Source organism: Micromesistius poutassou (assembly GCF_964030765.1).
Source record: "Micromesistius poutassou genome assembly, chromosome: 14".
In the NCBI taxonomy this organism is placed as follows: Eukaryota; Metazoa; Chordata; class Actinopteri; order Gadiformes; family Gadidae; genus Micromesistius; species Micromesistius poutassou.
The window spans coordinates 7,603,242-7,630,176 of NC_140284.1; the positions used below are offsets into that span (position 1 = coordinate 7,603,242).

Consider the following 26,935-nt stretch of genomic DNA (forward strand, 5'->3'; position numbering starts at 1 on the left):
AATAAATGTAATGTTTTTAAGCATTAGCAGAATACTCACATTAATTTCACACTACTAACATTAATTAAAGTACAATTAGTCTTGCGAGGCTAAACTCCCAGGGCCCTTTCCAAATAGGAATGGTGTTTCAAGTACTTCAAGCAGGTATAAAAACAACGCCATCACTAACAAACCTGTTTTCCTTTTTAAAACATAAACCCTTGCTTATCTATATCACTCCAGTAAATGTAAGACACAGATGAACCGGTGGTGATAGTGATGTAATGGATGCACTTTATGCATACTTTGTATGCTTATATACAAAGTACACGCGATGTGTTTGCTTTTTTGTTAATCTGTATTTTTTATGGGCTTTTTCTATTATTTTATTATCCTTCATACATTCAGATTTTTTTCAGGCTGTGAATAGGCTTATAGGCTGTGATTGTTCCGAACCATTGTGTTTCAGCCACAAGCGGATAGCTTAAAGCCTGGCAAGATTCTTGCATGATAGTGATCCTGTGAATCCGGATGCCTCGCAAGGTGAGGTATGTAATGAACATGCAACTTGGAGTACTCTGCTACCAGCGGCTGTTATCAACAGCTGTAGTGGGCTGTTGCAAACCTGCTCTCCACTGAGCAAGAGATAATAACAAGCATCTGATGGAATACTGTTCACTCTAACCCTGTTGATTCAATCAGACTTTTTGTCAACAATCCAATGTGGCTAAATTAAAAAAAAGAATGAGACAGATTACAGTTTGGAAGGCTTAGTGAACTACTTTTGGGATAAAAAAACAAACAAATTTGGTTACAAGGTCAAAAATAACACAAGGTATGTGTGTGTGTGTGTGTGTGTGTGTGTGTCTGTAATGTGGAAGCGCGGATGTGTATATGTACATTTGTGTATACATGTGTATTCTAACAACGTATGGTAGTTTGTTTTTTTGAGAACATAAGTGCAAAGGTTGTGTACAAATACCAAATACCACAAATACCGTATGCCATTTGAAGGAGGTCTTTCAAGGTGTATGGTAACATTTCTATATTATGCCTGGACATGTTCATGTTTTTCTCAAATACAGGTACTCCACACTGGTTGTACAATGTGCATGGGTCATTTCATAAAATATTCAATCAAACTTTAAAGGTTTACAGAAAACTAGCATGGGATGCTTCAACTTGGCTGCTCCTCTCCTCTCTCACTTCCCCATCTGGCATGCTTTACCGTCTGCCCGCATCCCCCCCTCCTCTCTAACCCTTTCTCCCCTTTCTCTACACTACTCTCTTTAATAAGGCAGTGTGAATAGCCCTGACCAAATATAACGCTGAAAGACCTGCTAGCAGTCTATAAATGTAATCCTAATGGCTAAACTATTGTAGCATCCTGTACTGACTCCACCCGGGGTAAATGCATTGCTTGAGGAAAAAAAGAGTGCTGGGGGGGAGGTGGGGGATGATGGGGATAAGGGGGTAGGTAGTGGGGGGGGGGGGGGGAATTGGCCTCTCCATTAGTGAATTGAGTTGGAATGGCTCCCAAGTCTTGTCCAATCTGAATCTGGGGCAGCACATGTAAACAGAGTTTATCAGTGATAGCGGCCGAGAAGCAGGAGTATCCTAATAAAAATGGGACTGTTATCAACACCGGCCCGTCAAGCCACGACAAAACACAAACACATGTTTCCATTGTAGAGAGAAGGGGGGGGGGTGGGGGGAGCGATGCCACGATGTATTTGTGGTACCTATGTGTTGTTATATCTATATCTAGGATTTTCTGTGAGCCAGAGTGAAGGCTTAATGGGCCGTGCAGTGCTGTACTAGCTGGCCGTCTCAGGCATCAGAAGCGCACACACATACCCACCCACAAAGATATAAATGCATGCACACACACACACACACATGCATAACTGCACTCAAACATGCACGCACAGCCACAGGCATGGAGCTGTGGTGGGAGACCGAGTGCAATGTTAGATTTAATAATTGATATATCCATGCGTGTTCTGGTTCCTACCCGATACTACAGGAAAATGCTGCGGAAAAATAAAGAAATAAGAAAGTGTCACCCATCAATACGGCCACGCTTTTACAACCAGGTCAACGGAGCGCATGATGCATCGCAGAGTAGCAATGTTGCAGAGATGCTGTGAGGCATAGTTAAGCATGCAGCCGGCATAACGCGCAGGCCGGCTAAAGGCACGTATAGCTATCTCTCTGCGGTCACGCTCTCTCTCTCGGTGAGATCTCATTCGGAAGCCCCTGAGAAGTGTTGGGTCTTGTTAACATCCTCCTGGTCTGTCCATTAGTGGTGAAGGGAGGACTTGAAGGAGCAAAGAGAGGGTGAGAGATGGATTCCGGGGCTGGGAAACGTGGACGCCTCGTGAGGATAAGCGAGCGGCGGGGGCCACAATTTAACAAAACCTTTTCAAAAACGAAATAAAATATGGGAGAACTGCGACTGCGGTGACGGAGACGAAGGCGGCTGGGGAGTTAAATGAGATCAAGGAATTGTCAAATGCGCCATGAAAGTTGAATCTCAATGTGCCCCCACACTGCTCTATCCCCCCCCCCCCGCCGTCACTGTTCCCTGGATGCCTGATCCGCCAAGGAGAATGGCGAACAATTGTATCTCTGTTTACCCTCCAGTGTACCCCCGCATACCGTTTCAGCCGACACAGTAATTACATGTTTCTGTTCGGCACCACACAGTCGTCTGACTACTGTCATGATCGCGACCACAACCGGCATGTGAATGTCACACACCTGTCCAGAGATTACAATGGGCGGTGCGACACCCATCAGCGATTTGGCGACTTTTGCACCAGGGGGTGGAGCGTCTCAAAGCTATGTTGAACTCTGTTTGGCTGCAATTGAGAAGTGTGTGTGTGTGTGTGTGTGTGTGTGTGTGTGTGTGTGCGTGTGTGCGTGTGTGAGTGCATGCGTGCGTGCGTGCGTGCGTGTGGAGCTGTTTGATGTGATGCTGGATGTTAACCATATAGTTATCTCTCATTGAGACTGTCAAGATGCAAAATCAAGATCATTAGGGGACCACACAGTTGATGGCATTGTGTTATTTACGTTTAAATGACAGCACGGCGGGGTGCGTATAGGCCCATGGCTTCTGCCGCAGTTGATACTGAAGTAACATGACAGGGGTCGGCCAAGGAACAGAGCGTACATGGATGTACACACTGGAAGAACACTATCCCAATGATATATTTCCATGCATTAATGAACACATGTATGTTGTATGAAGGAGCCTGAAAACACATTTAAATATATTCCAAGGTGCATGTATACATACATTAACACGCCTACTAGCAAAGTAATGTCTCATGCTTAACATATAATTAAGGTATATTCCTTATTGCGATGGGACAGCATGCAGTTGAGAGATAAAATATTCTGAGCCGTCACAAAGTTTACGTGCTGGACTTTATTCTTTTTGAGGCCTGACTGTTAATATGCAGCTATTGATTTGGATATGCATGACTCTTAGGTTGTTTGGACAGCCATATAGATCTTTTTTTTATTGGATTTTCGGTCAGGCGGAAAATAGGATCATAAATATCCAACATATCCTGCTCCACACAAATTAGACATATTTAGTTAATTCAAGCCATACATGTTTTATTATTTAAGGTTGCTCAAGTATGAATCAGATTCATTCTTCGGGGAAGATTATTTTCATAAGGATTTGAGCTTTGTTATCACTTCAGACTGTTAGACTGTGTTACATTGACATTTTAGTGTGTCACATGTAAAAGGCTCAATCACACAAACGCGAACGCGCACACACACACACACACACACACACACACACACACACACACACACACACACACACACGACGACGACATCATCTCCCAGCACTGACAACTCGGTAGTTTGAAATTAATTGACGTGCATGCATGAGCATGCATTCAGCGAATGTTTGCTTCCTCCCCCTCGTCACCTCTGGGATTTCAACAGACAGAGAAGCTATAGAGGGAATGGGGGGTGGGGGTGGGGGTGGGGGGGGGGCGGTTGAGAGCTCTCTGTTGGCGGCTGGAACAGTGCTTAGTAGCTGTAGCACGCCCGACCAGCAGCAGCACCGTGGCTGCTGAACACAGTTGCTCTCCAAGGTGCTGAAACTCAGAAGCGCTAGATTTTCTCTTTCTCCAGCACCGCGCCAGACGACGAGGAAAGAAAAGGACGAGCGCTTAATCCTCTTTCACGTGACGACCTTCGGACTTAATGAATCGTGCGTCGCGGGTTTTGTTTGATTGGGCGCGTTCCTGCGTGTGTGCGTGTGTGTGTATGTGTGAGTGTTTTGTTTTTTGATCCTTAACCTTGTCAGAAGCAAACGCTTTTTAGAGAGCCTCGGTCCGTGAGTGAGAGCGGGATCACGCCACAAGCACCGTGAGCAGGCGGTCGGCAACCAGGGGTCGATCTCCGTTTTGATTCGTCATTTCTAATCGTAAACTTTCTTATATATATCGTGTTGCCTGCGTGCCATTCAAACAGTGGAAATGTAAGGCCAGAGGATTTTCGCCAGATTTTCAGGAGAAATTGGAAATATTAAGATGATTGGACGACCGAGAGCCCGAGGAAGACTATAGGATTTACTTAAAGCGCTTCTTTTTTCTCTTCTTCCCCCCACCCTCTTCCCCTTTCCTCCTACATTTCAGTTCGTCTATCGTAGGGATAATAAGAATGTATCCAACATACTTTTACGCGGAGAGTACGACTTCTCTTCAATGGGAAAAGGGAACAGCCGGCTCTACAACAGGCTGCTGTTTGAATCTCTTTTTGTAAGGCAGGACAGACTCAAGTCAGGGGGATTACAACATCTTTCGACGCCAGGCGAAGATAACCACACACACACACACACACACACACACACACACACACACACACACACACACACACACACACACACACACACACACACACACACACACACACACACACACCTAACCCTATGGATGAAGTATACGGACGCCTACGGGGAACTGTCTTGATCTGATCCGCACAAGGCGTTTTGGACTCTGGCTTCGCGAAAAAAAATAAAGAAAGTGGGAACAAGCAATTCTACACGGTGAGTTCGCAGACGAATCCCCCCCCATCATGTCCTAATACCTGTAGCGTCGCCGTGCTTCGTGTGGTGCTTTACCATGGGGGAATGCATTACACTGAAAGCATTAATTATTCCCAGTAAGAAGACCCCCCCACCCTCTTCCCTATCGCCTCTCTGCAAGGGACCAAGTATGTTGGACTAAAGCCCATTGCGCATTTTCTACTACATGCAGGTTAAAATATATATATGCATGTGGTTAAAAGGGCGTGTTACCCATATGGCGAGGCATGGGTTTGCAAAGGAATAAGCGATAACACATTCAAACAGGCTCTTGTTGTGTCGGATACCTGTTGGTTTCATGCAGCCTATGTCGAGCTTTTAATTAAATCCATGCACATGGGTTGTGAGCGGAGAAGCCATTATTTCTCATTCACACCGCCGCGTTCATCCTCTCCAGCACCTAATGATGTCATTTGCTTGCCCAGTGTCATGATCCGTAGTCCACACACACACACACACACACACACACACACACACACACACACACACACACACACACACGCACGCGCGCGCACCTGCACACATGCGTGCCCGCGCCCGCACACATACACATAGGCTTACATATAAGCACGGCCGCACGCGCGCGCACACACGTACTTTATTTAATTATAAACCATCAACCCCATACTCCCATACTACATCCATCGCATGTTTGGTGTACTCTGTATATCATGCTATGCATTGTTTCCGCCTTTCCCCTGAATGCAGAGTCGTCTCTATGGAGCTCAGGACGCCACCGCGGACAACAGGGGCCTAGAATGACAGCCATATGCTCTTGTCGAAGCGCCATATAGCAAATATCGCGGCGAAGTATGGGCCCCCTCTCTGCAGTCCTCTGCGTCGTGTTGCTTGCTGTGAACGCCTGCTCTGCCGCCTCGGTCAACCCAGAGGATTATCCCGCCGACGACGCGGAGCGGACCGCAAACGACAACATCGTCTTCGATGACTATCGAGGGAAAGGATGTGTGGACGACAGCGGCTTTGTGTACAAACTCGGGGAGAGGTTCTTCCCCGGACACTCGAACTGTCCGTGCGTGTGCACCGGGGACGGGCCCGTGTGCGACCAGCCGGAGTGTCCCAAGATACACCCAAAGTGCACCAAAGTTGAACACAATGGCTGCTGCCCCGAGTGCAAGGAAATTAAGAACTTTTGTGAATACCGCGCGAAAACGTACAAGATTCTGGAGGAGTTTAAGGTAAGACGTAATTTTAACTTTTGATGTGGTCGATTTATGAATAACTTGGATCTTACAGTACTGCAGCAATAGGCTACGTAGCCTACTTCCAGACCAGTCTGACTCTTCAAACACAAGCAAAGCCGTTGGAAATGTTATATGTATTGTTACTCTATGTCTCATATTTTAACTCCAAAAATCTTTAGGGTCCAAAGATGTAGGGTCTACATAGGAAGTCTTCATGACTCCTATTCCTTTTGCAATATGCATTTTAAAACGCATTTTAAACATATGGATGTGTTCGCTCTGCTTGCTAAATAAATTGATTGAGGTATTTGCATGGAGATCAGGTGCAATTATGTAATTTCCTCCTCAGTGTTGAATAGATGCAAACAATACATCAACAATTTCTGGGTACTGTTTGGAAAGTATACTCAATGGAAAAGGCACTGACATTTAATCATAACCTGTTGGGGCTATTGACCAAAAGAGCTTGTTAGAACATGCTCATGTCTTGGGCTGAGAGCTAAATATCAATATAACAATATAAGCCACTACAAGAATGGCTACTTTCAGTTTTTCAATACTGCATCGATTCACACAAAAACAATATACATATTTCACTTCTGAATATATACTAGGAAGTTATACAGTTGGTTAGGTCTTGGGTTCAATCCTCTTACCCACTAGGTTGTATAACACCATTGCAATGCTGTCGTCTAAGACATTATATCATATTATAAAGGAGTAATAGGCTACAGTTGTATTTGTCATTCAACAACCCAAAACAAACTATATACAGTGAAATGATAATAAACTTCTGTAATCAAAATATAAAATTCCCCAACAGTTGTGGCTGGACGAGGCTGTACTTTTGGTGTTTGACTTCCACAGAAAAGATTCCGGATTGGATCCCTCAATGTCCTCAAGCCTAGGCACCCTAGGGTTGAGTGAGACTCCTAACACAAATCGCTCTACACTAACGTACACTAACGTCGCTTAGTTTCCCCTCTCTGTATCATGTTTCAAAAGCTATGATGATGAGATTCTTCTAGATAAACAAGCTCACACAACATTGAGCTTTTAAGAGTGGATCGGCCTTTCCCTTGCATCACCGGGAGAGGGCTTTGTCTTTCTGACAAAACAGTGTCACGGTAGCAGTCAAAGGGCACGACGTTATCGCCCGTTTACAAATGACACTACAAGCTTGACAAGTACAGGCTGTGTTTTAAACTGCTGCTGCTGCCGCCGCTGATGCCCAAAGGTTGGCCACCTCATTCACATTAATTACACATGGAACAGGGCAGTGGATGATTGAAATACAGTGTGACAAATCATCACAATAACTGGAAAACCAGCTAATATTTTTTACCTGGTGCCAACCGTGTGTCTGTCTACACACTATTGTTATTCTGATATAGAGTTATATTCACTCCTGATTTATATCATTTGTCAGGTTTGGTACCCTCAATGTTACAGAGATGAAACATTTGGCCATTTGTGAACCACATGATCCACACTGCAATGAATGCAGCTTAAGGATATAATGGCACCTAATATGGTCTTGCAATGGGGATTAAGAATTGTATTACATTTCTTTGGATTTTCTTGTAAAATAAGTCAAATCTTGTTATTTCAGCAAACATTAGGTTAGGTTTATTTATTCAGTATCCTTCAAACATAATGCCATTGGTAGTGCATTACAAAGGCAGAAACCTATTTTGAAAACGTTAAAACGACATTCATTAAAAGACATAAAAATAATAATTTATTTAACTTGGAATCCCACAGAGATTACTTAAATAAGACACATGTAAAATGAAAGTATAAGTTGAAAGATTCAAATAATAGTGCAGACATGCATTTGAATAAGTAGAAAAACTGAATTCCATTGCTGATTTGAAATAATTAAGTGTATGTTAGTAAAATAAATAATGGTGTTGAGAGGAAGACCTCACTATTCTTTGGTGATACATCATGATCTGTGGTGCATAACATCAAATATGGTTCCCATGCCTGGTTCAAACCATGGGAACAGTGAGCAGTTGGTCAATGAAGCCCTGAGAGCTGAGGCGACACTGGGCTCACAAGATAGAAAGGTGATCACAGATGTAAACTTTAGGGCTTGAGAAACTATTATTCATATCTTGGTTAACAACATATCAGGTGTCATGTTGAACAGGGAAATTACTTTTGCATTTCTGTGTTTGGTATTTTTACTTGAACAGTGACTTGAAACTGTGAATCAATGAAGAGTAAGGATAATACTTCTTCTTGCTCCGACATAAAGTCATAGAAGTCTTGGCTTTATTGTGCTCACAAGTGTACTTGAGTTAAGTTCAGGTACCATATTTAAATATTGCAGGGACCGTTTTCATTTGTTTAGAATAGGCTTATCATTGGTAAATCATCTAGACTGTTTTTTAGATGTGCATCCCGCCGCCGGGTGCTAGGCGGTACGCCTCATACAAAGTCATTTGATAGAACCAGCCATCTGCGCTAGCAATTTGGTGGCAATTCTGAATCGTGTGACTCATAATAACTTGAAGGCAAAGAAAGAAATTCACGGTGGGCGATTGTGAAGCATTTTCTTTTTCACCTGTGAACAATTACCACATCCTGTCCCTGAGACACATTTAACCAAATACAAAGCCAAGCCCCATTTTGAACTCAGCAGGCAGATGCAACCAAGCCGTGTTAAGGAATATTCTTAATTTAACAAAGATAACCCGTGGCGATGGTCATGAGTGAAAGTCGGAAGAGGTACATTTTTGAAAAACCAAGCAATTTTGGAATGTTGTGTAAGGTGATGTACATTTGCAGTGGTAGCCTCCATATCCAGCGCAGTGAATTCAAATGAAAATGTATGAGGGTCAGAGTTTTACCCTCTCACACCCGCGGAGGGACTATTTTTAACTCTTGTCTGTGTGCGTGTGCATGTATATGTGTTTTGTAGATGCGTCCCCACACCCAACACCATCTTTTTTATATATCATTTATTTTATATATCATTTTACTTAAAGGATCAGTTGTGTATATATGGTATAGAAAATAGATATTATTATTTAATGTATATACAGTAAGACAAAGTCATAGCTTCTCTTCAGCTGTTTATAATAGTGTTTTGTAACACAGCGATGACAAGATATTGAATTGGTTGTACACAATACTGCATCATCTATCATCGTCTATATAGAGGATTGCCAACAGAATCTTCCTGCTTGGGCCTCTGCCTGCCAGTGCATAGCCATCCTTCTCTACGTGATCTCTATCGTATGGACCTTGTCCACACACAGTGTGATCGAGGAGTCCTTCTTTTCCAATGCATGCACAAACCATTATTTCACGGTTCTGGAAAAAGCAAACAACTGTCATTTTGAACAACATTGAAAGAGGGAGAGAATGTTGTTTGAAAAATACATCAACATTACCTAGAAAAACCATTTTTTTCGTGAACTTGTCCACACATGCTAAATAAATATATAATAAGAGCCTGTAGTGGTTAAAACAAGGAAATACTTAACCATTTTGATTTGGAGTAAGTAATTAGCTTGATTTCCTTCGGACTAATGGACTGATTTGGGATTTTTTGGAAACCTTTATTTATTTTTTTCTCCAACCTCACAATCAGCTGTTCAGTAGACTCGTGAAAAGCCTGATTGTGGGGCGAGCTCACAGATGACCTCTCCTCGGCTCCTAGTCCTCTCAGGGCCTTTTATCACCTTAGCTGGTAACAACGGGGGAGTTGCTACTCACCACATGAGGCCATAAGAATCTTTCTCACGACGCTAAGGACCAGGTGTCCAGTGTGAGTCAGTGCGTGTGCGTGTGTGTGTGTGTGTGTGTGTGTGTGTGTGTGTGTGTGTGTGTGTGTGAGAGAGAGTGTGTGAGTTGTGCGTGACCGTTAGATGAAATGAAAGCCTGGGCGCCGTACAGTGTTCAAAGAAATCAAAGGCTGTCAGTGTGTGTGGGATGTGCGCCCCAATTAAGAGATGACGACAGGTTAACCTTTTGGTGCAGGCCTGCGTGGCATTTCCTCTGTCACCATCTAGGGCACGTTGCGCAACACTCCCAATTTGCATTTTCATTTGCCAGTAGCAGGTGTGTGTGTGTGTGTGTGTGTGTGTGTGTGTGTGTGTGTGTGTGTGTGTGTGGAGTAGGGGGATGGGCACTCCCCACAGAGAAAGAAAACCTACGAAAACTAAGCATGTGTCCTTTCATGGATCTGTTCTTTTTCGATATTTTGATATAGCCATATCTTTAATCCATTAGCAGCACTCCAAGCATTCCCCACCAACCTCTATCCAGTGATATTGTACCCGGCAAATGCTGAAAGCCAAAAATCACTTTGAACTTGAGAGCGCAGTGATGGCTGTCGTGCCAGCGCTCATCAACATTCACACATAGCAGCTGGATACAGAGCCTCCAATGTGCTGGATCTAATCCTGAAGAAGCATTATGCATAACGACAAGCCAAGGAGAAATCCACTCCTCTAATCTGTACTTAACCAGTGTTAACTTGTCCATTTACAAGTGTCCTTGTCGCAGGGAAACTTCCCAGATTTTTATTTAGTGAGAGATGTTCATACTGGAAACTCTATCCCCAGCACAACCCTATATCAGGCAGCAGGAGACACAGGGGTCTAGTGAAGTGAGGAGCACTTCATTTAGTAATGTCTCATAGATTCGGCCACCACTCCATACAAATTTGATAATCACTATTCTATTCTATTAATAACCTCGGGGTGTGAATGGTTCCGGGGCAGTGACCAGCCAATAAGACGTGTCATGTAAGGGACTTTATGAATATATATAATTTTTAGTATGATGAGTTTATATAATGAAACATGAGAATGAAATGTGAGCAAGGTTCTGTAACAATTATCCCACAAATTGCAGTTTGCATTTAGAACAGAAAGAGAAGAAAACAAGTGTGTGTGTGTTTCAGTTCAGAGCAGGGTCAAAAGGATGCTTAATTTCCATTGTCCTATTGAAAACATGTACTGAGTTGTACTGTGTTGACGAATGTCTTCTTTGTCAAACACAACCCAAGAGCACCAGAAGAGCCCTATTTGTGTATCTGTGTACATTTAAAGGTTTGTTCCAACCAGGTTCCTTTGGAGTGATGTCTTATCTGGCGTGTGTTTGGTTCTCCCATCTTGGAAGACGTAATTACAAACACGTGAGAATGAAAGGGATTTGTATGATGTGGAGGTTGAGAAACTCAACAACTTTTCTGCCTTGCACTTTTTGCTGCTGTTTGATGATAAACTAGCCTGAAAAACTACTCATTTATTAAGGGCAAACAGTGCACACGTATTCCTTTGAAAATTACCCTACTGCAAAAAAAAGAGAAGCAGAACCAATTACATTTTGCTGAAACTCCCATAAACCACCGACCAGGAAATGAGCTGATGTAATTATTACACAGAGCGAATTGGCCTTTAACACAGAGCCATTTTAATTTCTGCCGAAAACATTTATTACATTTTACCACCAAAAGATGGGAGAAAATGTGGGATTCTATACAGTTCAGTTCAATTGAGAAACCCATGGAGAGGTGCAGGCACACACACATACAAGCACTCAAACACGTCACTCAGTGTGATGACTAGTGGCTTACCCTATACAGAGGTATGCTTGTCAGAGCCTCATGTGTGATTGCTTCCATTCCCCCTTCTGTCTTGATTGAAAGGAAATGTCTGAGTTCAAATGTGAACAAAATAGAAGGACAGAAAAACAATATGGGCAAAAACAAGATTTAAACCTACGTGTTTTCAGGATTTCACATTTGCTTACTTGTTAGGTCTGAAAAATAACCATCAAGAACCATCATACCCCACACTAGGGTGGATGCGGTACTCATATCCTATTAAAAGTTCCCCATTGACATTTCACACATTCTGCATGTATTGAAGAACTACATAATCTATACCTAATAACAAAAGAAGAAGCACTTAGTCATCATTATCCAGCACAACTTTGAATGTGAGGAGACTTGAACTCATGCAGCAGTCCTACTATGCAGAACTTCAGGGGAGAAACGGCACAGTGCCTGGACAGAGTTACGACATGTTTTCTACTGAAGTGAACTCCTTTGGGAGCGGCTAGATGGAGCATTCAGAAGAGATTGATTTGTTTCTACAGAGGGCAGTCACATTGTTGATTGGAAACCTTTACATACACTTTCTCTAAGAGCGTGTGTCATTACAGGGCACCTATAGAATAGATCCCATATATAGACCCAGCAGCACCATGATTGGCCAAAACAAAGACAAAGGTGAAACCCCCTGTTCATCCAGATTCGGGATCTAATGTCTATGAGACTAACCAGTTGGTGATCCAGTTATTGCCAGTAAAACCAGCACAGAGTATGCTTTGATAAGTAAAATGAATGAGGTTAGTGCCATAAGTCCCAATATAGACAAAACAATGTCAGGGCTGTACTTCTGTACAGTACTCAGTACAGTGAGAGGATAAAATAAAAGTAGTGAAGCACTTTGCAGGGCAGCACTTGAGTGTCCAACTCGCAGGCCCGGGGTGGGACAAAGGCTGACCCAAAATGTCTGCCGACAGCGTGGTCTCGAGTCCCACTTCTTTTCATGGTCCCTGACCGAGGAATGAATGATCCTCTTAACGGTCGACCACACACACAAAGAGAAGCAATGGATAGCCCTGGGCACCAATGAATGCATGAAAGGGTTTCCATAAATTCCAGAAAAGGTTCATTGAAAGTTGACCTGTGTATCTGTTATTTTTAACCTAGGCAGCGTAGAGATGAACGTATTCATATATTAAGTGGAGGGAGACAATCATGTGGTCACACACAGGCAAAGGCTGCCTTGAATAAGAGGCCCTGGATTATTTCGCTATTTTCCAGGACTGAGTGTCATAGTTTTTTTTGTACAGCAAGTATAGTGTGCATGTTGTATAGCATTTTTTTCTTCAATGGAGTGTTTTTTATAAAGCAAACTAGTTGTTCAAAGGTGATGGAGTATGGGTACTCTTAAAAATAGACTTAAAACTTGTTATTTAAATTCACGAAAACACTTAATCCTAACCACTGCAAATCACCAGCCGCAATCACCCACCTCCTTTAACTGTGACAATTACAGCAGTGCTTTTCCAGGGTTTGGAAGCGCATGTCAGTGTGCGGGAGGGCTGGCCTCTTTAGCCCACGCGCTGAGTGTTCCAGGACTGAGTGTCATAGTTTTTTTTGTACAGCAAGTATAGTGTGCATGTTGTATACCATTTTTTTCTTCAATGGAATGTTTTTTATAAAGCAAACTAGTTGTTCAAAGGTGATGGAGTATGGGTACTAAAACTAAAAAATAAAAATAGACTTAAAACGAAAATACTTAGGGATGGGTCAGAATATTTGATTATTCGATTATTCGTTCCTGAGGGTTAAAGGCGATTTTTAACATTTGGACCGTTAACATTTTTTCCCATTCAAATAAACAAGAATTAACGGACGGAACTAATGTTGGTTCTGTAGCACTATTATCATTTTTTTTTATTATTATATATTTTTTTATTATTAATCATGTACAGAAAAACAATATACACAATACACAAGCATAAATATTAATATATATGCATACAACACAAACACTGATCACTGTTAAAGTTTTTTTGCGTTTAAGATATTAAGTGATTTCTTGCCGATGATCCATGGCTGCCTTTGTGAATGTCGGCACACATCGAATAATCGATTATTCGTTCATACCACCCACTGATTATTCAACCATGAAAAATTTGAGTTATTCACATCCCTATTACTTAGCTGATACTTTTGTCCAGTACATAGAATTAATCATATAAGCAAACTACTGTTCAACAAAAGATAAGAAAACCAAAGTTAAACACAGATATTCTAAATGAGGAAGGAGGATATCTTTCCGATAAGTATTGGTTTCACCTGTCAAGGGGCAGATGGAAGAATACTAAACAGCAAACAATTTTTTCATGCATTATTTTTTATGGCCTACCTAAGCCAATATGCTGACACCAGCTACACACTAAACTGCAACAGCATAAGCAAATACATGTAGGCAAACACATTATGGTTGCGGTGCGTTTTTAAATCAATTTTTATTGCATAGTTATTCATTAGAATGATTAGAATGAAGAAATAAACCTTGGTGAATGAAAGGATGGCGTAATCCTTTAGACATGTTGAAATATATATATATATATATGTGGCTGTAAAAAAATAAATTAAGGCATGCATTTATTATTACATGATATGATCTTGTTGGAGCCCCATGCCTGTCTTGAATGCAATCAAATAGTTCAGGTCAGATGATAGAGCAGTACACACAGAACAATCCTAACCACTGTAAATCACCAGCCGCAATCACCCACCTCCTTTAACTGTGACAATTACAGCAGTGCTTTTCCAGGGTTTGGAAGCGCCTGTCAGTGTGCGGGAGGGCTGGCCTCTTTAGCCCACGCGCTCCACCACTGACCCTGGATCGGCCCACTCGCTGCCCCCACACACTGAGCCTGTCAATGGGACATAGGGTTTACAGACTTCTCCATATGCATGAGCAAAGGCACATCTTGCCTTTGCTTAATTGGCCTACCGGTGTCCAGGAGATGAAGAGGATACAATGGGGGTGGGGGGTGGAAGTCTACCGCAGGGATGTGAAACAGTTTAAACAGAAAGAAGGTTTTGTATCTGATTGTAGTGAGTGAAAGATCTGCGATGTTATCTCAGCATGCGACCTCATCTCCGTCTGCAATTTTCTTTTTTTCAGAGCAGGACATTTTAGTTAGGTGTTGAAAAACCTTTCACATTAACTAAATCACCGGCATGTATTTTCATGAACCCGCTGGCTCCTTTTTCCCCCCTCTTGATGGATCCTCATGCGCAACAGGATATCACGGGAAATGTTTTTTTCCAGTGTGCTCAAGTGTACCTCTCTTCCAAGAGGCTTTGAACAGAAGTACCTGTAATATCACACATTATGAGCCCTCACGCTTTCAAATGAAGCATTAAGCGCCTGAGATAGAAGATTAATGGCAAGCGAATATAGGGAAAGGGTGGAAAAACTAGTCCATTTGTGTCTCACGTTTTTATCCAAACTAACGTGCTCCTCCTCCTGCAGCCACCGTTGCTGCCATGCCTGTTGTGACTGTCATGTGGTTATTTGGGGAAACTGTGTTTTCCATCAGATCACGTTCCTTCACATCGCCCATGAGCAGAACGTGTTCCGACTCTGCACCTGGTTCCAACTCTATCTGCATTAATGTTTCTCACCTACGAAGGGGTAAATGCGAGCAGAGTAGCCAGCCTTCTTATCCCAGCTGTGAAAGGCAGGAAGGAAGTCAAACCCACTGGATACAGGAGGTTCATCAACAGCTAGACCAAACGACGGAAGCCGATATGGATGATGGGGAGGTGACAAGGTTTAGCACACCGAAACCAAAAAAGGCTGAATTGCATATTTGAAATGGATTGAGTGGATGAGTATGTATCTCCTGCATGTTTTATGTAATACATAATAATATGTATTATTAAGTAATACATTAAGTAATACATAAGGCCTGTGAGCTGACTAACAATGTGGTTGCTCTGTTAACTGGTGAGGTAATAGGGCTAAGACTAAAACTGATAAGGATATCAGAGAAGCAGCATAAATGGTTGCATAGATACAATTGGACACCAATAGAACATTAGTCTCCATAGACTACAGTTAATTAGAAGGCAGACATGGTCATATTACAAAGAGAAGCATCGTTCTGCATTGGGAATAACCTTTTGGGCCATCTGTGCTGCAGGGATGTTTTCTGCAGTGGATTGTTGAGGGCTGTGCTTGAGATATAGTGGCGTGTGTTCAACGTATCTCAAGCTAATGTTTGTTGTGGTGCTAGAGAGAAGATGTAGCCACCAGCATGAGAGGGCATTTTGCATTGCCAGCAGGCTGTGTTTGAGACTCATAAGCCCTTCCGCTAACGTTCTTGTAAAGCAGCCATTTAAACAGCGCTTTCGGTTGTTTTTTCTTCTCATACTTAAATGTCAATTGCCTTAGAAAGGCTTAATTCAAGTTTCATTCAATGAGAGGGCGAGGTAAAGGAGATACAATCTACAGGCAATGTGTTTGCCTCTGTGCGTGCATGTTGTAATAATGAAGCTAAATCCTTGCTAAAAATATCTCTAAAACAACTTTCACCAGCTACCTGAGGTAGGACACTGAACACAGGCAGCATATTCCAAATGTTGACCGCCAGGCAGTATTGAGTCTGCCATGCAACAGTTGAGTGTCAATGTGTCCAAATGTAGATTTGGTTTCTCTTTACCACTAATCTTGGCTAGTATTATTCCATAGAATACCATCTCCGACATCATTTTTCCTTTTAGGGTAAACAGATAACAGTACATCGAGTATTAATCCCATATTTATCTGCTGTGCTCTGTCTTCCTATAATGTGCCTCTGTGTAATGAAAGCTGAATTGATAATAATCAAATAATGAAATCACAAAAGCATGTACACTTCAAAAGCATAGTTGTAGCAGGCCTACTTGCATACAACAAACGACATCCTTTAGAACTGACTAATGGATTCTGTTTGTAGACGGTGCTTGCAAGACAGAATCATTTGAATATTGCAGCTTGCCATGGCAACCGTGTGACCTAATCACCTGCTACCGGGCTTGGTGTCACAATATGTGCATTTGATGATGACTAAAATAAATGTCGTCATCATCAACCTATGATTAACCTATGATTTTTGGCTCTACGCGGTGGACACTATTAAGCTTATGGGAATATTCAAGATTTGTGCACAACAGTGTATATTTTTCAAGTGCATGTCATTATTTTAGTATTTAGGGTAACGTTACGGGTCTTTGATGAGCGAGAGCCGACTAACATGCACCAGCACAGTGGGAAATATGACTTCTATCAGCCTCTTGCAGCGCTGCCAAGAGGGCGCTGAGTGGTTTGAGACTGCAGCAAAATGTATACTATCCCTGTGTTGCTGACCACATTCCATGGAGTATGAACAAAAGCCGAGATCTCCCCTTTGCACGAGTCCAGCCTCGTCCATAGCAACCGATTTGTGACATGCCGGACAGGAAAGGCACGCAGGACAGCGAGGATGACGACAATCAGGATCAATAGTCAAATGAAATGTGTTACAGCGATGTACAGCGGTGACAAACGCGTTGAGTCACCTCTAACCTCAAATGCGCTGTCTCTTACCCCCTCCTCCCCTCCCCCTCTCTCTCCCAGCCTTCGCCCTGCGAGTGGTGCCGCTGCGAGCCAAACAACGAGGTTCACTGTGTGGTGTCGGACTGCGCCGTGCCCGAGTGCGTAAACCCCGTGTACGAGCCGGAGCAGTGCTGCCCCATCTGTAAAAACGGTAAGAGGCCCGGCCTGTCCACTGTCTGCAACCACCAGTAAAGCACATTCTCAAAACGTCATTAACATTTCATTAAACTACCGGTGTCACATTTATCAGAGGTAGCGCTGTTTCATGGCCGCGCCTTTTGGAGGATGAGAATGTAATTGATGTTTTATGAATTAAAATCATTACCTCGGGCCTGCCGGCCACTAATGAGCAGTACTTGCTTTAATTATAAATGACACGCTAAGCAGGGTAAACATTGGCCCATTGATTGAGGCCATGGTGGTATGGTTCTAATGGGCCCCCCGAGAACCGTCTATCTCCCAGTGCCCCCGACGCCCTTGCCACACACAGCCAATCCTCAAATTAAAATTATAGGATTCCGATGGCTCATTGGCTGCTTATAAGAGATGGGCGGGAGACTTCGTCCCTCGCCAACACAAATCCTGGGGGAGGGAAAGAGCTTTACAGACTCAGGAGACCGAAGCCTCCTTACTGATGTCCTTGATCAACCGTGATCTCCCAAAGCGGAGGGACTGAATGGTAGAATGATTGCCTGAGCGTAACATCATCTAGACAAAGAATCCATGTTGCCACACAAACAATACTGCAGTGAGTTCTTCCTGGTGTTTCATTCCGACATAATTATAATGCAACACCGGTTGCTTTTGATTGGTTTTAGAGTCGAAGCTGGATTATGTTCTTTATGATTCACAGCAGTCATTGACCTATATTATCCGTCTTGAGGATAGAAGAACAAGAATCAGGGCGGTCATGCTGAGGAAGATGGCAACAATCCATGTCACCACGGACACTCACACATTCCTGGACGTTTTGTTGCACCCCCTCCCCTTTGATCCCCTCAAGCTATGCATGCATGTACATTCTCTCTCACACACACACACACACACACACACACACACACACACACACACACACACACACACACACACACACACACACAGCACCAGAAGCAGCTGGATGTGAGGAGCTAATCCAGTGCGACAGTACACGGTGACACCCTTTCAGCAATGCCATTTCAGGGGAAGGCCTATTGTCTCCAGGGCTCCCCAACAGAGCATATCTTAGCTGCTCTGCTCTGAGGTGGATGGCTGTGGATGTACAGTACATGGTTTCTCCACACGCTCTCACCCGAGTGACTAGACTCGGTCTGCAGGAAGACAATTCAAGAAATCTCAAGAGTTTTATTTCTCTTTTCTCTCTTTACCCAACGTGCTCCCAGAGAGGAGCAGGTAGGCTCTTGGTTCTGAAGGGGAGTTTACTCTCACTGAACCCCTTGGAGGAGCTTGTCCATGCTTCGTCAGACAAAGCTAACCGAGCCATCTTGACGGAACCGAGAGAGACTGCGGGGACCACAAGAACTGCAGCAGTCATGTGTAGCATTCATTATGTGAATTCATTGGGGGGGTAGTTAAAACGTTTCAAATGATGTCAACCCCCCTTGAATCTTATGGTAACAGAGAATGCGTAGTTAGGCTAAAAATGGATGGGTCTTTTGGGTGGATGGGGGGTTGAATTATTTATAGAGCTGTCAGGCCTCCCACATCTGAGGGTTCATCAGCACGACGTTGTGACAGACTGTCATGTGGGGAAGGTGGAGTCAGGTAACTTATTAACTTTGACAGCTTGGACAGCTTTTTACGGACAAGCGGCAGCGAGGGGCACGATTGAAGGCGTGTGCCAGGTAAATTTACAGTCCTGCACTTCCATCATGTTCATCATGACGAGAACCAACTTCATTTTAGGCAAATTGAATTCTAATTAGGCAACTCCATGTGCAGTGACTTTGAAATGTGCTGCAAAGTTTCATCATAACAACCTTGTTGAACTCTGCATCTTTGACATGCCATTTGGAGACTGGCATTGTCCTTTGCGGGGTGTCAATGTGCCCTTTCAGCGGTGATGCATGTCCTTCTGGTTCTCCAGGTCCCAGACCGATTTGGCTATAAACAATCACATATGGAAGCCACTGCCATATGTGATTGGCAGGTCACCCCTGTCCCTCAGCAGCCGGCACCCGCCTCTGCTCTGTAACCTGTGCCAGCTGTCCGGGGACACATCAATGAGAGCACAGACCTGGCAAGTGCTCACAATGTCTCCTCTAAAGCCAGAATCGAATGGCTTTCATCGATGATGAATGTAGCCCCCCCATAACAGGGGGTATTAATAGCAGGATTGTTAACGACGCAGCAAAGTAAAAGCCCTTTCTGTTCAGAGGGCTTTTTGCAGGACCTTCAGTGCTCTCTTTAATGAAGGCCCTCTGGACCGGCAGAGAAGGTGGCTGAATGTTTTCCTGAATGCCATGCTCTTCATGCAAAGCTCCAACTTGAGTCCACATCCCAGAGCAAGAACAGGGATAGGGCTGAGCTGCCCATCATTATGTAAATGAATAAGCTAACAGTCAGGCCATCTGAATGTTTTGGCTATGAAGGTATATATGAATGTTCAAAAATGTGAACAAACTAGATGTAACAATTCACTCAGTTCTTGTCCCCAAATTGACCCTGCATTGACCCTAGTTGTTGTTTTTTAATTTAAAAGGCTTACTCCATAATGCAAACTCCAATGTAAAGGGTTAAGTGTTTGCCTGTTCTACCCCGATTCAGACGAGTTGTTTAATTCTGGATTCATCGGTGTGATTCCAGAAGTGGAGCTTGCTGCTTGTGTTACCTTTAGAGTTATCGTAGCCTAGCTCCTGTTCACGTGAAGGGAATGCACTTTAAATAACCTGCCAAAGACTTCCAATTTGTACTGAATAGTTACTTATTCAAACCGAGTGAGAGTTACAACCCAACTACATTGTAGCTCTTCTACAAACACAGATATATGATCAGTTGCTTCTGGTTGGGTAGTCTGCAGTACAGGTAGCCAAATAATCACAGCGCCGAAAATATTGCAGATTTATCCATGTGTTTGTAGACAAACTAGACAAACAATCTGGGTAAGACAGGCAAATGGTAATATACTGATGTCTCTGCGTATGTCTTTAACATATAGACAACCTCACTGGCATAGTTACAGCGAGCAATCACTCTGGAAAGGAATAAATCCAGCCCAGTAATTATGTGAACGTTAATGAATGAAGCTGATGACCCTTATCAGAACTTTGAGAGATTTGTCAACGTCATTATCACCATTGAGCGTTAGAGCTGGCTGGTCTTAGAGGGCTTGACTTCAGGGAGCAATCCAAATTCAGTGACCGCTTGCACCGTTTCAATTATTAAACTGAGGGGCGAATGCCTGACCGCCCACGAAGATCCACATCTCGGGAGGGAGCTAATGAAAACAATGTTAAAAATCATAGTAAGCTGATGACATTTCATTTGAAGTATATTTTACGAATATTTTTCGTTAAAACAGTGCCACAAAAAAGGCCATAAGACTCCAAAAAAGCCCATCAAAATAGTGTTTCAGTATAGGCGAAAGTATTAGAGGTTTGTTGTATGTCATGTAGATGTTCCATAAGATACCCAAGATAAGGTTATTATATGCATTGCTTTTCAATTGTATGATATATGCTATATATGCTGCAATCATAAACAGAGAAGTGCAAAGTATTTGTCAAAAAAGTATGCCTTTTTGACATCCACAAAATTCAACTGCCAGATATAATTGGATCTCTTGATGTCAACAACAGAGATACATATTCAAATCTGTGTATGTGCCGGCTCCTCATGTAGTTCGTAGCATCGCCTATTAGTCTTACGTGCCACATCGTTTGCTTGCTAAGCTCAATAGTTGGTCGGAAAGAGCTTGTTTGCTTACAAAGATGGAGCATTTTACAGTTATGGTTGACTGGATATCATGAAGGCTAAAAACAGAACAGCAAACTGCAACACTTCCGGGCACATCCATTTAATTTTTTTTCAATCTTCTGTTTTTGGAACGACACACACTTTATCTACCTTTTTAAAAAGAAAAATAATGGCCCGTAAAATATTGCTGTTGTTTTTTAATTGGATTTGTAAGTATTGTGACTCTGTTGTTCTCAGTTGTATAAAAGTGTGTGTGTGTGTGTGTGTGTGTGTGTGTGTGTGTGTGTGTGTGTGTGTGTGTGTGTGTGTGTGTGTGTGTGTGTGTGTGTGAGAGAGAGAGGGGCTGCATGTATGCAGATTTGTATTCATCTAATAACCATGTTCACTCATACATTCTGAATCTTAATAAGGATATTAATGCCTAAAAGTTATTAAATTCCAATGAGTGTAACTTAAAGGGAGATTTGGTATTTGAAATTATATATATATATATATATATATATATAATTTCAAATACCAAATCTCTCTTTAAGTTACACTCATAATTGGAATTTAATAACTTTTAGACATTAATATATATATTCTTTCAATCTAATCATTGATCTTTAAAATTCACACAAGTTAATTACATTTCAGGAGTGAAGTATGATATGGAGTGTGCATGCGCAGAGAGGCAGGGCAACAGGATGTCTTTTAGAAGCCTTTTCATGCAGTGATTAACACTGTCCTCACTGCCAGCTATTAAAACCCCTTTCCTCTAGCTCGGTCTATCCGTCTCTTCTTTGCTCTTGCTCTCTTGCCCTCCATCCCTCTTCCTCCCTCTCTTTCTCTCGCTCTCTCTCTTTCATGTTCTCTCTCTCTCTCTTTTGCTCTCTCTCACCCTCTCTCTCTCGTGTTCTCTCCCTCTCTCCTCCTCTGTACTCCAGCCTCATTGCACTAACAGCCAAGTCAGTGCCTGGCAGCCTCTTTCTATTCGGCATGCATTAGAATGCAAAGCGCTCTGTGGCGAGGGAGAAGGGGAGACTGACAAAAGCGCTTTAGTGTTGCAAAAACAAGCCCATCGGTGCACGCCCGTGAAAAGATCCATGCGTTTCCCTTGACCCCCCCCCCCCCCCCCCCCCCAACTCCCTACGGCTCCCCCCAGCATTAGCTTTTACACTCTTTCGAAGAAGAAAAAAAGAGAAAGCAAAACTTCCCAGGAGAGCGACACTCGTTCCTTCCCTTTTTTTGATGCCTTGTTTCACACATGCCTGTCTCACGCTCACTGTTTCCCTCCGTCTCTCTCGTCCTTCCCTTTTCCCCATGCGACACAGGTCCAAATTGCTTTGCTGGAACCACGATCATCCCTGCAGGGATCGAAGTGAAGGTGGACGACTGCACCATCTGCCGATGCCACAACGGGGACTGGTGGAAACCGGCGCAGTGCTTGCGGCGGGAGTGCCTCAACGGCCAATCGTTGTCATAGAGACTACTCCACCAGAGACAACAGAGGCGAAGCTCGGGCGAAGGACCTACCTACTGCACCATTTTCAAAAAAAAAAGAGATGATTGACAGCATAGGAGCACAATTCCCTAAGCAAAAGCTGAAACTGCTGAGGCAGCCGAGATGTGCTCTCGCAAAGTTTTGCATCCCGACAAATCAGGCCGCTGAAAAGGAAGATGGAACTTTGTTTCTGAGATTCTTTTCACCTGCCAAGTTAGCTGTTCTATATATTTTTCAGTCCAATTGCTACGCTCATGCAAAATGACTTCTATATATCATGTTCCATGGACTCATTCCTGACCACTGGCACTGTTGAATTGCCGAGTTGATTCTTTCTTTGTGTATGCCATCTGCCTGTTGTAGCCGTCACAAATCACACCGGCGTTGTAAAAAAAAAAAAAAAAAATCAGATGGCAGGAAGCAGACAGGAAGCACAGCGTGTATGACACTTTTTTGACACTGATGAGAGATCTGCAAAGCTGCACCCACAATTCACAGCTTTGCTTGAGGATCTTGTTTACAATGTACACCCCATACACAGGAAAACTGTTTTCCTAATATGACATGTGTTTGTTTTTTTCAGTTCTGGCAGGATCTCTCCCACCCACTCCCAAGAAAGCACTGTCTGTGCTTTAAGGCTATCAAACTGATATCTAGCAATGATAGCGTGGTTTTCAGCACAGCCGTGGTGTATACAGTGCGGACACGGCAACTCAGTGGAATTTTGTCAAGCTGACACAGAAAGATGTAGCAGACGATGGGTGTACCCGGTTTACTGATGTAACTATTAAAAAGAAGAAGAGCAGAAATTCATCTCACACACAGGGTCAAGCCTTTTTTTTTCTTTGATTCCCTAGAAACCTATACGTACAGGATTATTTCAATTCCCCAGACTTTACCGACTTCACCTCTGGCAAAGGAGACAGCCTTTCTGTTCCTTTTGAAAGGTTTCAATGCAAAACCAAAAACAAAATACTGTACATGAATTTACACCAAACAATTCAACACCCTCCAACCCACCCACCCACCCCTCGCCCTTCGCCCATCAACCCTGTTTTTTTCAAAGCATTGATGCCACCCTGACTGCAACCCTGCGAGGCGGCGTGAATAGGTAGTCACCCCGAGCAGCTGGTCACCCCTTCTGCGACAGATTGGCCAACAGATTCCATCTCGTGTTGTCACCTCCTCCTCATCCTCCTCTCCACCGCCATCACATCTGCACAGAGCAGCAGGTTCAGCCGGGGTCCGTGGCCCACACTGGGGCCAAGAGGGGATGAGCGGTGAAGCCTTGATGGATGGGCGACTTGAGTAAAAGGCCTCAAACTGTAGACCAGACGGCTCCAGCACACGGCATGCTATCACTCTTTTCTCTTTTTTTCTCTTAGCCAAGGAAGTCTTACTTGAGAAAAGATGATTTCAAGTAAGTTCATGGCATTCATCAGGGAAACATTTTGTCCATTTCCAGAAATTCTTTTCCCATTAACCTTTTAGACCCAGCTTCTGGCTCATGATGGATGGTCTCGTTACCAGCAGCTCCCAGCCGGCCGTAATGAGACAGCCATGGACATGGGATGCAGACCCCTGACTCAAGAATAGACAGAATAATACATTTGCTTGAAAACTATCTGCATTCTGCACACCTGCAGATTTGCTGTGTGCAGACACACATTAAGATATGATACTAAGAGTTTGGGTCATTTCCATCATTAAAGTCAGATGATTAGGTTGACTCACCTCTGATGACTGATCCCATCTGTCTGGGACCACAGTGTCTGCAGACTGACATGACACAAAGCTAACCCTTGTGTTGATCAATCATTCCAGACATGTGAACAGTGAGGCCAATGGCGTCCATTTTAGTTACTCCAAACATGTTGGAGCCCATAGCCATAGTGTGGTAGTAGTCTTAATCATATGATTAACATTGGATGGTAATGACAGAATAAAAGTGAATAAGAGTGAGAAAGACTGAGAAGGAAGTTCAAATGAGTTCCGGATAAGGAGTCTCAAAGGAGTTGCCGCCACCAAAGATGCCTTCTTGCTACTGTTCTACACGAGATCTTTGTACAAATAAAAACCGACAACTCCCCCTCTCTTTTCTTAGTGTGAGTAAGTGCACGGTACTGTCTGCAAAAATGCATCACCAGGAGCTAGCTAGTCTGTCCCCGCTTTGAACAGCCAACCCCAGCAGGAGCCTTTACGGGGTGTTCAGTCGAATCCAGAAAAAGCGTTCAATGATTATATTCTTAAAAAGAAAATTCAATTCATACAGCAAGGTCAAAAGGATTGCACTTTTTAGAAGTCTAGCGATGAGAATTGCAGTCGTCTTCTGTGGTTTTAGTGACAGGAGCACCAGAGAAGCAGTGCATTTTTTATCATTTCTGGTGTCATTAGTGTCAACGCAAGACATTATCAGTAGCCTACTCCGTTTCGGTGTGCACACTATGAGCTCTCATTGAACAAAGTGGGGAGGTCGGAAGTAAAAAAGTAAAATCTAAATAAATATTTCCAGACTTCAAAACCTTCATTACGAACAGGAAAGTATAGTTGTATATTTTATGACATATTTCCACTGACAAAGATCAAATCTCCCCTCATGCTTGACTAAACACAGAGCCAACGGTAAAAAGGTTGATTTCCCTCGGTATAGGAGAGAACGCGTTGGGAGATCGGGCTAGTGTCGCAAAGCGTTACGATTCCTTTCACTTGCTGTTCCCAAAGTATAAGCAGCCATGAGGCCGGTGGCTAAGAAATAAATAGAGTTGCAGAGAAAAGGTTAAGAGTTTACCTTTTTCCTTGAAAGGTACTCAAAGCTGCAGTTTCAGGGAAAGAACCATGCCCCTTTTTTTTTTCTTCTTTCTTTTTCATTTCCTGGCCAATATCAAATCTTTTTTGTGTTTGTCTGAATGTCTCTGAAATGGAAATGATCTGCTCCTTATTTCATACACAGGCTTGTACATGGGCATTTTGTAAAGGTGTTCCATACTCTTTTCAAGAGACACCAACTTACTGTAGTTTGAAGCTATCTGAACTACATAATAAAAAAAAGAAAACCAGAAAAAAATACTGTTATTTAACATGTGCCTGAAAATCAGATTGAGAGTACTATGTTAAATAAGGAGAAAGAATCACTGTTATTATATATTACAATCAATCAGTTGTATTTATTTATATTTTAGACACCTTGGGTCTGTTGCTCATACTACCATTTTGTGTAAATGCAGAACTTTATATTCATAAATGAGCAAGGGTTTGGCTGTTAAAACACACACAAATACACGCACACATATGTCCGCACTCTCACAGGATGCTGGGGTTAATCAATAGTTCAAAGAAAAAAGATTGAAATGATTAATCGTAATGGTCCACCAACCCTAAGTGTGCCATATGTTGTGTATATGTAAATATATCCAAATGTATCATGTGTATTATGAACTCTGAGGTGGAAAGGAAACTGTATTATTTATGGAGACAAACACTATTTTGTTAAATAGAATTGAAAAGAAGTGTTATTCAGCGAAATGGGTGGACGTCTTTCTTTACCCTGTGTGTGTGTGTGTGTGTGTGTGTGTGTGTGTGTGTGTGTGTGTGTGTGTGTGTGTGTGTGTGTGTGTGTGTGTGTGTGTGTGTGTGTGTGTGTGTGTGTGTGTGTACACGTATCAAACAAAACACTAAACAACAGAAAAGCTGCTGGACATGAAGTACGATTTTTATGTACCACTATCCTAGTGACTAAAGGAAGAGTCTGCAATGTAAAAAGAAAACAACCCACAACAAATACTGCACAAGTGGGCAATTCTTCTCTGCTGACTGCAGAGGCATTCCTGGCATCTCAATGCACAGGAGTGTCTGCGCACAAGGCCGCCTGTAATGCATGCCACCACCCAGATACCGGACAGCCAAAATAGCCAAGCTCATCCATTCCCATACCTGCAACAACCATAAAATAAGACAAGGCTAACAAAAGACAAATTATGTCTGGAGACTGGAACTATGCCAGTGTGGACCTACCCGATAGGCAGTCTCAACAATGAGAACTTGAATAGGG

The 26,935-nt window shown here is 43.0% G+C and overlaps 1 protein-coding gene across 1 annotated transcript; it reads left to right on the plus strand.

Annotated features, from left to right (window-relative positions):
* Nucleotides 1-5,910: 5,910 nt before the first annotated feature.
* vwc2l (von Willebrand factor C domain containing 2 like) lies at nt 5,911-22,869 on the plus strand (the record flags this gene model as incomplete). Its single annotated transcript, XM_084478913.1, has 3 exons — nt 5,911-6,294; nt 17,514-17,643; nt 22,718-22,869. 3 exons carry the CDS (start codon nt 5,911-5,913, stop codon nt 22,867-22,869), a joined length of 666 nt encoding a protein of 221 aa, XP_084335039.1.
* Nucleotides 22,870-26,935: the final 4,066 nt, after the last annotated feature.